The following is a 15338-nucleotide window of genomic DNA, read 5'->3' on the forward strand; positions in this document are numbered from 1 at the left end:
TATTGTATACTGGAAAACGGGAAAAAATTCCAAGTGTGGTGAAATTGCAAAAAAAAGTGCAATTCCACAATTGTTTTGGGGATTTTTCTTACCATGTTGATTACATGTCTAAAAAAAGCGACAAAGTTCCGAGACCCGTAGTGTTTCCATTTTTTGGTGATCTGGGGCTGGGTGAGAGCTTATTTTTTTGCTCGCCAAGCTGATGGTTTTATTTATACCATTTTTGGGTAGTTGCAACATTTTGAACCCCTGTTATTGCATTGTATTGCAGTGCTGCGGTGATCAAAAAAACATAATTCGGTCATTTTGATTTTTTTTCTCATTACGCCATTTACCGATAAGATTAATTATTTTTATATTTTGAGAGATCAGGCATATCTGTAAGTGATGATACCAAATATGCATATTTTTGAATTTTTTTATTGTTGTATTTTGAATGGGGCAAAAGGGGGTGATTTGAATTTTTATATTTTTTACACTTTTTATTTGGCTCAATAGACGTTTTAGGATACTTGAAGCTTCAATCTGCTGATTGCTTGTGCTACACATAGCAGGGTTTCAGTCCCTGCGATCATGTGGCTGGCACTGATGGGCTGGGTTTGAGATACACTTCTGGTGCGCTCATGTTAAATGCAGCTCTCAGAGATTTACAGCGATTCCACCCATGGCTGTTAGGGGCACATGTCAGCTGATCAAAGAATAACATGGATACAGGTGTTATGCGTCAAAACCACGGATAGCACAAATCTGATTAAAACGGTCATCTGCATGAGCCCTAGCAGTGATATACACTCTTTAAAGGAATTATCCACTACTGGACAACCTTAGCCTAATCAATTAATGACCAGAAATAAAGTAGAAACAGTGTATGCTCACCTTATGTAGAGGTGTCGTACCAGTTATGTCACAGCATTGTTACTGGTAGTGTTACTGGTAGTGATGTACTGGCTACAGCCAATGAGCTGCCAGTCGTGTGATCTAGACTTTACTATTCATTAGAGCAGACATCCTCTTTGATCTGCGATGACCAATTGGCTGATGAAAGGCCACTCATTGACTGCAGCAAGCATATGATATAGCAATGTAATGTCACCATTGGGAATATTGGAATGGCGACGCTGTAGGAGATAGCAGGAGCATATATTGTTTTTATTTTATTTCAAATCCTGAACTAAACTAGCATTGCTCAGTAGTGAAAAACCCCTTAACACTAGAAGTCCCAGAGAGGGGTCATTTAACATTTCTACCTTTGGAACCCAGAGATGGGTCGAATTACCTGAAGGATTTTATCTAACATCCTATAATCACCGCCTTTTGTTCTGTAATTAACCCCTTCACTACCAAGGGTGGTTTGCACGTTAACTCCCGGGCCAATTTTTACAATTCTGACCACTGTCCTTTTATGAGGCCATAACTCTGGAACGCTTCCATGGATCCCGGTGATTCTGACATTGTTTTCTCGTGACATATTGTACTTCATGTTAGTGGTAAAATTTCATTAATATAACTTGCGTTTATTTGTGAAAAAAATGGAAATTTGGTGAAAATGTTGACAATTTCTCAATTTTCCAAATTTGAATTTTTATGCCCTTAAATCACAGAGATATGGCACACAAAAAACTTAATAAGTAACATTTCCCACATGTTTACGTTACATCAGCACAATTTTGGAACAAAATTTTTTTTGTTAGGAAGTTATAAGGGTTAAAATTTGACCAGCGATTTCTCATTTTTACAACACCATTTTATTTTTATGGACCACATCACATTTGAAGTCACTTTGAAGGGTATGTATGATAGAAAATACCCAAAAGTGACACCACTCTAAAAACTGCACCCCTTAAGGTGCTCAAAACCACATTCCGGGAGTTTATTAACCCGTCAGGTGCTTCACAGGAATTTTTTGAATATTTAAAAAAAATGAACATTTAACTTTTTTTCACAAACAAATACTTCAGGTTCAATTTTTTTTATTTTACCAAGGGTAACAGGAGAAATTGGACTGCAAAAATTATTGTGCAATTTGTCCTGAGTACGCTGATACCTGATATGTGGGGGGGGAACCACTGTTTCGGCACATGGCAGAGCTCAGAAGGGAAGGAGCGCCGTTTGACTTTTACAATGCAAAATTGGCTGGAATTCAGATCGGACGCCATGTCACGTTTGAAGAGCCCCTGATGTACCTAAACAGTGGAAACCCCCCACAAGTGACCCCATTTTGGAAACTAGACCCCCCCAAGGAACTTATCTAGATATGTGGTGAGAACTTTGAACCCACAAGGGCTTCACAGAAGTTTATAACGTACAGCGGTACAATTAAAAAATCATATTTTTTCCACAAAATGATCTTTTCACCCCCAATTTTTATTTTCCCAAGGGTAACCTGACCCTAAAAGTTATTGTGCAATTTATCTTGAGTACGCTGATACCCCATGTGTGGGTGTAAACGACTATTTGGGCGCATGGCAGAGCTCAGAAGGGAAGCAGCGCCATTTTACTTTTTTGGCTGGAATTGAGATCAGACACCATTTCGCGTTTGGAAAGCCCCTGATGTACCCAAACAGTGGAATCCCCCCACAAATGACACCATTTTGGAAACTAGACCCTCTAAGGAACTTATCTAGGTGTGTGGTGAGAACTTTGAACCCCCAAGTGCTTCACAGAAGTGTATAACGCCCAGGCGTGAAAATAAAAAAATCATATTTTTTTCCACCAAAATGATATTTTTGCCCCCAATTCTTTATTTTCCTAAGGGCAACAGGAGAAATAGGACCCCAAAAGTTGTTTTGCAAATTGTCCTGAGTAGGCTGATACCCCATATGACGGGGTAAAACACTGTTTTGGTGCAAGGCAGAGCTTGGAAGGGAAGGAGCACCATTTGACTTTTTCAACGCAGAATTGGCTGGAATTGAGATCAGACGCCATGTTGCGTTTGGAGACCACCTGATGTGCGCAAATAATGGAAACCCCCCAATTCTAACTCCAACCGGAACCCCAACACACCCCTAACCCTAATCTCAGTCCTAACCCTAGCCCTAACCCTAGCCCTAGCCCTAGTCCTAGCCCTAACCCTAATGGGAAAATGGAAATAAATACATTTTTTTTAATTTTATTATTTTTCCCTAACTAAGGGGGTGATAAAGGGGGTGATAAAAAATCGCATTGCATTCGTCCCAATGTTATTCTATGGGGCAGCTCACATCATGCGATTTTTGATCGGATCCGATCCTCGGACCGAGACAATCGCAGCATGCGACATAGACTTGCATTGTCGAATCCGGTCCGAAAATCGGTGACAATCGCAGCATGCTGCGATTGTCACTGATTTTCGGATCGGATTCGACAATGCAAGTCTATGGGGGCGTGAAAAAATTGGATTGCAAACGGACCAGATATGTGAGTTGCGATAAAATCGCACCAAAAGCCGGCATTTTTTTTTCCAAAATACAGTAAAATCACAGTGTCCGGTTAAATAAAGAAACAAATTAATAGATCTTGACACATTAAATAAATATATATATATTTATATATATATATATATATTTCATACATGTCATAGAGACAAATTTATATATATATTTCTAATTCATACAGTTCTTAATTGCAGAATAGCTGCTGAAACATTAGCTGGCTTTTGTAAAACATTCTCCTGCCCGACATGAAATGACACATGGTTTACATATAGTTAACCATTTCATTTCATGTTTTTTTTTTATATCTATCACTATTAATTATATGAGGGCTTGTGGGTAAAATTTTGGAGTTGTAGGGGTTCATTTAAGGGGTTAATTCATTGTATTAAATTGCGGGGACTCCCGCTGACGTCACTGAGGCTGCAATTAAGAACTGTATGAACCTGTCATTGGGCTCCATTATATGTCCATTTAGCTATTCTGCAAGAAAATCTCGCAAGAAGGATGTCAAAAGGATCCTTACATGCGATTAAAATCGCATCAATTAAGAAAAATCGCATCAAAAACGGATCACTGGTTAAGATACCTTTGTGCGATTTCGGACTGTTAAAATGGGACCGATTTTTTATTCGTTGTGTGTTACTCCAGCCTTATTGTAAAAATAGTTTTTGCATTACCACATATTGAGAGCTATAATTTTTCCATATTTTGACCCACCGAGCCATGTGAGGTCTTATTTTTTGCGGGATGAGTTGACGTTTTTATTGGTACCATGTTTGGGCACGTGACATTTTTTTACCGCTTTTTATTTAGTTTTTTGGGACGCATAATTTACAAAAACCAGCGTTTCATGAATTTCTTTTGGGGGTGCGTTTACGCCGTTTCGCGTGCGATAACTTTGATAAAGCGGTTTTCTTCTTCGGGTCAGTACGGTTACAGCGATACCTCATTTATGTCTTTTTTTATGTTTTGGCGCTTTTATGCGATGAAAACAATTTTATATAAAAAATAATTATTTTTGCATCGCTTTATTTTGCGAGCTATAACGTTTTTATTTTTTCGCTGATGATGCTGTATGATGGCTCGTTTTTTGCGGGACAAGATGACATTTTCAGCAGTACCATGGATATTTATATGCATCTTTTTGATCGCGCGTTATTGCACTTTTTGTTCGGCGGTATGACAATAAATCATTATTTTTTGCTTCGTTTTTTATTTTTATTTTTTAAGGGGTTCGCTTAAGGGGTTAACTAATGGGACAGTTTTATAGGGTGGGTCGTTACGGACGCGGCGATACCAAATATGTGTACTTTTATTGTTTTTGTTTTTTTTATTTCCAAAAATTTATTGGGGAATATATATATATTTTTTAATTTATTTAGCGATTTTTTTAAAATTATTTTTACACTTTTTTTTTCTTTATTACAATGTCCCAGGGGGGGACATAACTGTCATGCTACAGATCGCTGATCTGTCACATCACAGATCACTGTGACAGATCAACGATCTCTCACAGGCATTGCTGCAGGCTTCCTCATGCCTGTGCTCTGCGGGCAGTGAGGAAGCCAGCTTCCTGCAGGCCCCTGGAGGTCCCCGCCGCCATATTGGATCCGGGGACCAGCAGGAAAGGAGCCCCCCACAGCAGCGCTGCATATTGCACTGCTGTGGGGGGCTCAGGGAAGCACGGAGGGAGCCCCCTCCCTGCCGATGCTTCCCTTTAACCCCCGGTACACTGCGATCGTGTTTGATCACAGTGTACAAGGGGTTAATGTGTCGGGGGCGGTCCGTGACCACCCCTGACACATTATGCCGGGTGTCAGCTATGATAATTAGCTGACACCCGGCCGCGATAAGCGGCGCTCACCACCTTATCGCTATGACGTAATATTCCGTCCATGGTAATTAGGGCCCAGGGCACATGGACGGAATATTATGTCCAATGAAGGAAAGGGGTTAAGGCCACTACTGTCGCACCACAGGAGGTTGTTGCTTTCCATTGAGTTTAGCCTTTTAGTTTCTAGTTAGTTCTATTCAGTTTATTGTATTTGATAATATAAAGACTATACATATTGTATTTAGTTTAGTTTTATTTGAGCAAAAAAGCACTGAAACAATGAATCATTTTTTATATATTTTAAATAGAGAATTATAAATTTTAGAGCAAGGTACAGCTGTGAGAAATGACCAGAAGCATTTGTGTCTAAGTCAATAGGACTGAAATGTCAGTGTGAAAAATATACAAAAGAACAACTGTTTTTGTCTCCATGCTTTTTATTTTTGATATAAAAATAATAAAAAAAATACAAGGAATAAAACAATTCCACACATATTTACAATAGGCTGCAGTGGGGGCTGCATGTCATAGAATCATAGAATCATAGAATTGTAGAGTTGGAAGGGACCTCCTGGGCCATCTGGTCCAACCCCCTGCTCAAAGCAGGATTCGCTAAATCATCCCAGTCAGATGTCTGTCCAGCCTCTGTTTGAAGACTTCCATTGAAGGAGAACTCACCACTTCTCGTGGCAGCCTGTTCCACTCATTGATCACTCTAACTGTCAAAAAGTTTTTTCTAATATCTAATCTGTGTCTCTTCCCATTCAGTTTCATCCCATTGCTTCTAGTCTTTCCTTGTGCAAATGAGAATAAAGTTGATCCTTCTACAATGTGACAGCCCTTTAGATATTTGTAGACAGCTATTAAGTCTCCTCTCAGTCTTCTCTTTTGCAAACTAAACATTCCCAAATCCTGCAACCTTTCCTCATAAGACAGGGTTTGCAGACCGGTCACCATTCTGGTCGCTCTTTTCTGAACTTGCTCCAGTTTGTTGATGTCTTTTTTAAAATGTGGTGCCCAAAACTGGACACAATATTCCAGATGAGGTCTGACCAAAGAGGAGTAGAGGGAAATAATGACTTCACGTGATCTAGACTGTATGCTTCTGTTAATACATCCTAGAATTGCATTTGCCTTTTTTGCTGCTGCATCACACTGTTGACTCATATTCAGTCTGTGATCTATTAGTATACCCAAGTCTTTTTCACATGTGCTGTCACTTAGCCCTATTCCTCCCATTCTATATATGCTTTTTTCATTTTTATTGCCCAGATGTAGTACTTTGCATTTCTCCCTGTTAAAAACCATTCTGTTAGTTGCTGCCCACTTCTCCAGTTTATTTAAATCTTTTTGAATCCTCTCTCTCTCTTCTCTAGTATTAGCTATCCCTCCTAGCTTTGTGTCATCAGCAAATTTAATCAGTTTACCCTCAATTCCTTCATCTAAATCGTTGATAAAGATGTTGAACAATACAGGGCCCAGGACAGAGCCCTGTGGTACCCCACTTGAGACATTCTTCCAACTGGATGTGCAGCCATTTACGACCACTCTTTGGGTCCGATCACTAAGCCAGTTATGAATCCACCTAACAGTTGCCTTGTCCATTCCATACTTAGTCATTTTTTCAATAAGGATTGTATGAGAGACTTTGTCAAATGCTTTGCTGAAGTCAAGATATACTATATCTACAGCATTTCCTTGATCCACCCAATCAGTGATACCGTCATAGAAGGAAATTAAGTTAGTCTGACATGACTTATTAGTTAGAAACCCATGCTGACTCTGTTTAATCACTTCATTCTTATCCAGGTATTGACATACATGTTGTTTAATAATTTGTTCAAAGATCTTTCCTGGTATAGAAGTCAGACTCACCGGCCTATAGTTACCTGGGTCCACCTTCTTCCCCTTTTTGAAGATAGGAACAACATTTGCTCTTCTCCAGTCTTCTGGCACTTCTCCTGTTCTCCAAGAATTTTCAAAGATTATGGAGAGGGGTTCAAAAATTTCTTCTGCTATCTCCTTCAGTACTCTGGGGTGTAATTCATCTGGACCTGGAGACTTGAATTCATTTAGGTTAGCTAAGTGTTTCCTCACTATCTTTCTGTTTATAGATATCCTGGATTCTTCTATTCCCTTAATAGGACAGTGAATAACAGTTGATGTTGCATTTCCTTTCTGAGAGAAAACAGATGCAAAATAGGAATTTAAAAGTTCAGCCTTCTCAACATCCTGTCTTACCATTTCATCATTTTCATCCTGTAAAAATCCTATAGCATCTTTGACTTTTCTTTTACTTTTGACATATCCCCAAAATCCTTTATTATTGCTTTTGACATCTCTTGCAAGCCTCAGTTCATTTTCAGCTTTAGCTAATCTGATTTGTGCCCTGCAGGTTCTGCAGACAGCATTATATTCTTCTTTAGATATGCCTCCCTCTTTCCATTTTATAAACATTTTTTTCTTCCTTTTTAGCATGTGCTTAAGTTCTGTGTTCATCCATCCTGGTTTCCTTAAATGCTTCCTATTCTTCCCTCTTTTCGGAATTGTTAACAACTGTGCTTTGAGAATTTCATTTTTCAAGATTTCCCATCCTTCCTGGACATTTTTGTCTTTAAGGATATCCAGCCATTGGATCCCTCCAATTCTCTTTCTGAATCCCTTAAAATCTGCCTTTCTGAAATCTAACCTTGACGTCTGAGTCTTCACAGGTCTTCCACCTCTAGTTATCCAAAATTCTAAAATAGCGTGGTCGCTACCTCCTAGGGTCCCAGCCACTTTTACCTCCTCAACCATTTCCTCCCTGTTTATAAGGATTAGATCCAAGGTAGCAGTTCCCCTTGTTTTCTCCCCTACCTTTTGGAAGATAAAGTTGTCAGCAAGAGAGGATAAGAATTTCCTTGACCTGTTAGTTTTGCCTGAGAGAGATTCCCAACAAATGTCTGGATAGTTGAAATCTCCCATGACAACTATGTCATATTTTTTGTGTGTGTGAGTGGCATGTCCTTCTTGTGTGACTAGCATTTCAGCACTAAGGCTGGTTTCACATTAGCGCTTTTTAAGCGCACGCACGGCCGGGGGTAGCTCCGCCCCCGAGCCGGCTCTCTGCCCGGCGTGCCCGCCCCTTGCTTGTAGCGCCGCCTCCTAGCGCACAGCGGCGCCTGCGATTGGCGCACCCTATCTTTAGCATAGGGTGCGCAGATCGTGCTCAGGCCTTGCGCTAGTTGCGCTTTGACCTGCGCTGCGCACTTTTGACGGTGCGCCGTGCGCGCCAAAATCGAACTTTTGGGATTTTGGCGCGCACGGCGCACCGTCAAAAGTGCGCAGCGCAGGTCAAAGCGCAACTAGAGCACGGCCTGCGCACGATCTGCGCACCCTATGCTAAAGATAGGGTGCGCCGATCGCAGGCGCCGCTGTCCGCTAGGAGGTGGCGCTACAAGCAAGGGGCAGGCACGCCGGGCAGAGAGCCGGCTCGGGGGCGGAGCTACCCCCGGCCGTGCGTGCGCTTAAAAAGCGCTAATGTGAAACCAGCCTTACCGAGCAGTCTGTCTGCACTGTCGGAACATACCTGGCACTGCCTGGGTATGTCCCTGGTACATTTGCCACACGTGCATTTGTGAGTGGTTGAGTGGTGAGCCTACTCTGCATTTTGTTTCTTGTGAACAAAATAGGTGAAGCAGTCACCTATTTATCCCCCACAGCACAAAAGGCTGCATGCAAATTTGCTAAGGTGTTAGCAACCTTATGCATATCCCCAGCACAACAATGCAGCAGGGGGGTGGGCAGACACACTCAGGAGCAGCTTACATTCTTTTGCTTTTTTACAAGACCTTTGTTGAGGTGGATCAACACAATTAATTTGTTTTGTTTTTTAGTCTGTCATTTTTAACCCACTTCTTTCACATCTTTTTTTAAAAGAAAAACATAACTAAATTCTTTTAGAAAAACTTGAAAAATTGAAACAGATTGTATGTTTTGCAAACTATATGTACATTTGGCAAAATGACCTGGATAATGCAACACAACACCACGGATCAGCAGCAAAAGGTCACATCTCTCCCAAAACACTTCATGTGTGCTTCAAAACAAAATGTGTGGTTTATACAAATTGTCAGTTCCCTCAAAATGAAAAGTCTCTTGACCTGTGTTTCTCACAGTATTTTGAGGATGAATTCAGCTCTACTACCCCCTGCAGATTCCTCAGACAATGGCCACATTTACAAATGAAAGGACGCTAATTGGAGCCATCAGAGTCGTCAGTTCGGACTAAGGGTCATTTGACCCTCTTTCGGGACTTCAGGGGGAGCTCGAAATTTCTGTGACTTCTAGTGTCAAAACTTTGTAAATTACTCTTCTAGTTCAGAACTTATATTGCCACTGTGCTATCAGTGTCACTCAGCCGACCTACACACAAGTTTTGAATTTAAAGTTAGAAAACTCTTAATCTTAACGAAAGTAATAAGCAAGAAAAGGAAATTCTTACCTGCCCACATGCCAGACCCATGCCCCTTTCTCCCATGCCATGGGGGCAAGAAAGATTTAACTCCAGGGCGTCTGCACCAGAAGCCTGTAAATATAGTATTAAAAGTCAGGTAACTAAAGATTAGCAAACTATATGTTAATGTGTACAGTATACACTGTTACTAGTAGTTATGTTTAATAATTGTTCAGTAACCTATCTTATTGCCATTTGAGGGCCAGGTATGGAATGGATACAGTATCGCTCCGCTGAATCATCAGGGGATTTGTTAGAATTGCATGAATTTCTTTATATAGAGAGATGATACAATTAACTAACAAATAATGGCAAATAACCAAATTTAAATTGAATCTGTCACCCCCGGGATGTATATGACCTATTAATATGGACATACATGCAATAGAAATGTTACATTAGTCCTACCTGTATGCCTCATATTAAAGGTCTTGATGCTGAGAAATGTTATATTCTGTCTTTCTGTTAATGTTATCTTCCAGGCTCTGGGGCGTGTGGTGCCTGTAAGAAATCCCTGCCTCCTGATTTCATTGTAATACTACCCCCCATCATGGACGTCAGTTCTAGGGCTGGAATTCTGTGCCTGTGCCCTGCACTTCCTCAGAAATACATGCCTCATCCTCCCTTCTATGTGTGCTGCACTCAGGGATCTTCTGCGCAGGCGAGTCACTGTGACGATAAGATGCTCTCTCTACTTGCGCCCTGCTTAGTTATTGCTAGGAACCATGTGTACATGGTGATGACTAAGCACAGGGAGGAAATGGGGAGAGCACTTTATCAGCACGCACACTCAAGGTCACTGGAGCGGAGGTTGCCAGTGCAGAAGATCCCTGAGTGCAGTGCTCACAGAAACGAGGATGAGGTGTGTGTTTCTGAGGGAGTGCAAGGCACAGGTGCAGTATTCCAGGGCCATAACTGAAGCTAATGGGAGGGGAGTAGTATTACAATGAAGACAGGAGGCAGGGATTTCTTCCAGGCACCACACGCCCCAGAGCCTGGAAAAAATCATTGACAGAAAGACAGAATATAACATTTCTCAGCATCAAGACCATTAATATGAGGCATACATGTAGGACTAGTGCAACATTTCTATTACCTATATGCCCATATTACTAGATCATATACGTCCCGGAGTTGACAGGTTGCCCTTAACAGGAGAGTTTAAAACAAAGTTATTAAATGCAAATGTAACAGGGAAAGGCAAAAAGAAAAGAAGCAGAAGACCAGATGGAAGGCTGTGGGGCCCGCGAGAGATCAGAGGTCAGGCGAACATTATTATTATTTTATTTTATTTACTTTTTCCAGCCCTCTACAGCTCCACAAAATGGCAAATTCAGTCAGGTGCCATTTTGTTGAATTCATACTTAATACTAATACATGTTTTTATAAAATTGAAGGCGAATTCAATTCCACTAAAAAATCACTAATTTATATTCATAAATATGTTATAGAACTAATAATTTAAAAAGTAACAATTTACTCTTTAAAAACTATATGGATGTACAATCTTCTGAAAATGACCAGTCACATGTAGACTTCTAGTGTAAAGATGTCCCCAAACTGTCCAAAACTTCACTTTACTAAGTAACGTACCATGTGAGTATTGCAATCTTCAGTAGAGATGAGCGAATATGTTTGGAAAACGATCACCAAACATAAATTCGGCCAAATATGGTACATTCGGATTCGCAGTTGGTAACACGAGCATTTTTCTTAAAATCAGAAAAAATCGGTAACATTTGGTAAAAGATAGAATAAAAGCTGGCAATTCTTGTGCAGCGGTCAGTAAAATCACAGCGTGACAGGTTGGAATAGAATAGATATATGCACATAGAATACATACCGTATATACGAGTCTAAGCCGAGATTTTCAGCCCATTTTTTGGGGCTGAAAGTCCCCTTCTCAGCTTATATTCGAGTCATGTACACCAGGGGGTCAGAGGGGGAGGGGGTGCAAGGTCATACTTACCTGTCCTGGCAGGTCTCTGCAGCCCCCAGCTTCTCCGCGATCTCCCTTCCTTCAGCGGTCACATGGTACTGCTCATTAAACTCATGAATATGCGCATATTCATGAGTTTAATGAGCGGTACCACATGACTGCTAAAGGCAAGAAGGGAGATCGCGGAGAAGCTGAGGGCTGCAGAGACCATGCCAGGATTGGTAAGTATAGCAATATTCACCTGTCCCCCGGTCCATCACTGCTTGCTGGTGTCTGGCACGTCATCTGTCAGTGACGTTCAGACAGCAGAGGACACAGTGACGTGGTTAGTGCGCGCCACGCCCCCTGCAGTCTGAACGTCACTGACAGATGACGTGCCAGGCAGCAGCAAGCAGCGATGGCCCGGGGGACAGGTGAATATCTCAGGTGCCATCAGTGACACTGGCACCTGACACCACCCAGCGATGGAAAGGTGAGTATGTCTTTTTTTATTTTTAAATGTAGCAGCAGCGGCGGCACATGGGGGCATAATCTATGGAGCATCTTATGGGGGCAATACCCATGGAGCTTCCCAGGCTATTAATATCAGCTCACAACTGTATACTTAGGATTTAGTGGCTATTAAATTTGGGAGACCCAAAAAAAGGTGTAGGGTCCCCCAATTATTAATAACCAGCAAAGGTTATACAGACAGCTGCAGGATGGTATCAATAGCCTAGGAAGGGGCCATGGATACTGGCCCTCCCAGGCTAAAGACATCAGCTCTCAGCTGCCCCAGAAAGGGCACATCTCTAAAATGCAACAATTCTGGCACTTAGCCTCACTCTTCCCACCTTCCCTGTAGTGGTGGCAAGTGTGGTGATAGTTGGGGGGTTGATGTCACCTTTGTTTTGTTAGGTGGCATCAAGCCCCGAGGTTAGTAATGGAGAGGCGTCAAAAAGATGCCCCCATTACTAACCCCATAGTCACATTTATGAAAACACAGACACCCAGAAAAACTCATTTAATAATCTTAATTAAACCGTACTTATGACCTTGCCTATTCCCTCGATGCCCTCATCATCTGCAAAAGAGGTAAAAAAACAAACAACAATATTCCTCACCTATGCGCAAGGATGCTTTTAATCCATTTGTCCTATGACAGGTCTAGCTGTGCTACATCTAGATGGCAGGCTGCAAGGTTGCATGATGTAATCATGCAGCCCGTCATCTAGTAGACACTGAGCACTGTGTATTCAGTGTCTCTCTATGAACTGGTATTCCCTCTCTGAGTGCACAACGAATGTGAGAAAGTTCACATCACAGTGAGAAATTCTCACCTTGATCTGCTGTGAAGTCACTGAGCTTGAACTGAGGTGACCTCAGCACTGACTTTTTCCTATGGTGCTCAGGTCAAGGCAGTTCATCCCTGCTGGTAATGCAGCCTTAGGGCCCCGTCACACATAGTGACTCACCAGCGATCCCGACAACAATATGAACTTGTCAGGATCGCTGGTGTGTCGCTACATGATCGCTGGTGAGCTGCCAAACAGGCAGCTTCACCAGCGATCAGGACAGTGACACGTGGGTAACAAGTGACGCACATCGCTTAGTTACCCGCAGTGTACCTTAGTTACCAGTGCGCTGGTGCAGGGAGCTGGTAACCAAGGTAAACATCGGGTTTCTAAGTGCCGTGCAGCGCTTAGAAACCTGATGTGTACCTTGGTTACCAGATCCCTGCACCAGCGCGCTGGTACTGTATCTAAAGTACACATCGGGTTTCTAAGCGCTGCTCAGTGCTTAGAAACCCAATATTTATCTTGGTTACCAGCTCCAGCTCACTGATCGCTGGTCTCCCACCTGTCACACGCAGCGATGCGTTCTGGCCAGCGGGAGACCAACGATCAAAAAAAGTCCAGGCCATTCCAACACGATCAGCGATACCAGGCAGGGGGGCAAGTTGCTGATACTTGTCACACACAGCGATCTTGCTGGTGAGATTGCTGTTGCGTCACAAAACTTGTGACTCAGCAGCGATCTCGCTAGCGAGATCGCTGTGTGTGATGGGGGCTTTAGTGACTGGATGTAAATTCAATCACATGACCCCCCGGTTACTGAGGCTGTGATCGCAGCAGCTCATTCACAAGTGGTTCTCAGCTTGGAAGGTCGCATCTTACCACCATACAGGTTGAAAACTGTTAATCCCCCAGACATAGATTATGGCATGAGACAGAATGACCGACAGGTGAGGGATATTGTTTTTTTATTTTAGTCTTATTACAGGAGAACTAGGGATTCGGTGGAATTAAGCGTTAGGCAATTAAAACTGTGTTTGTTATTTTTAAATAAAATAGAAGTGTGTTTAGTTTTATTTCTAATAAAGGACTTTATTCTTGCCGTCTCTTTATTTACCATGTAACTATAGAATTAGTAATGGATAGGTGTCTTATAGATGCCTCTCCATTAGTAATTCAAGGGCTTGATGTTACCTGACAATACAAAGGTGACATCAACCCCACAAATGTGAACCCTAATTGCCACCTCTACAGGACAAGTGGGAAGAGCCGGGCAAAGCGCCAGAATAGGCGCATCTAATAGATGTGCTTTTTCTGGATGGCTGTGGGCTGCTATTTTTAGGCTGGGGGGATCAATATCCATGGTCCCTTACCAGCCTGAGAATACCAGCCCCCAGCTGTGAGCTTTAGCAAAATGGTGGGGACCTCTTGCCTTTTTTTAAAAAAATTATTTATTTAAATAATTAAAAAATATGACATGAGGACTCCTCTATTGTTAATAATCAGCCTTGCTGAAGCTGACAGCTGAGAATTGTAGCCCCCAGCTGTGAATTTTGCTTGTCTGGTTATCAAAAATACAGGGGAACCCACGCAGGTTTTTAAAAATTATTTATTTACAGTGCAGGAGCGGCTGATGAATACTCCCATCCGATGACCCTGCTCTCACTGCTATTAGTAGCAGCAGGTGTCAGCTGATGGGAGCTGTAGTCCCATCAGCTGACACCAGTGACCAGAGGTAAACTCTACACCTACAATCACAGCTGTGCACTCACGCTGTCTTTTGACAGCGTGGGAACCGTGGCTCTCTAACCAGCGGGGATGATTTCCCAGCCGTGGGAAACACCGGCCTTTGTGCTGTGTATGTTTGGCTTTTCGGTCGATTAAATCAGTGAATATGGCAAATTTGGCGATTGTGAGCCGAACCAGATATTGAAATATTCACTCATCTCTAATCTTCAGAAGCTTTCTACAAAATAAAAATACTTTGAAAAAGCAAGCATAATTTAAGAAGAGATTACAAAAATATTGAGCTGTAAAATACTATGAAGACATTTCCATTCCTATGGGATGTAATGACAATGAGATATTTCCCCATCATCTCCATTCTGACGGTATGTAAATATCCTGCTGAACTCGAATGTCATCTGAGTGCAGTCTGATGGTTTTTCAAGGACCCATAAATTTGCATTGCCAATTTTTATCCGACACTCGAATCAAAATTGGACATGTCTCCTATTTTTACCTTAGACTGCTTGGTCTGTAGAAACAAATTCGACACATGCACAGTACCATAGAATATCATGAGTACGAGTGCTATCTCTGAAAATCAAAGATAGCATTCATCTGATATAATCGGTCGTACACACGAGACCTAATAATGAGT

The 15338-nt window shown here is 41.9% G+C and overlaps 1 protein-coding gene across 2 annotated transcripts in view; it reads right to left on the reverse strand.

Annotated features, from left to right (window-relative positions):
• The window catches only part of DPYD (dihydropyrimidine dehydrogenase), a 1593199-nt gene that overhangs the window by 483793 nt on the left and 1094068 nt on the right, over positions 1-15338 (reverse strand). For both annotated transcript variants that reach the window (XM_073571402.1, XM_073571401.1), the window contains one exon: positions 9731-9814. In XM_073571402.1, coding sequence (XP_073427503.1) covers positions 9731-9814 — 84 coding nt within the window. The remainder of the gene's footprint in view (positions 1-9730; positions 9815-15338) is intronic.

Source organism: Dendrobates tinctorius, unplaced genomic scaffold (genome assembly GCF_039654945.1).
Source record: "Dendrobates tinctorius isolate UK_male_01 unplaced genomic scaffold, ASM3965494v1 ptg000029l, whole genome shotgun sequence".
NCBI lineage: Eukaryota > Metazoa > Chordata > Amphibia > Anura > Dendrobatidae > Dendrobates > Dendrobates tinctorius.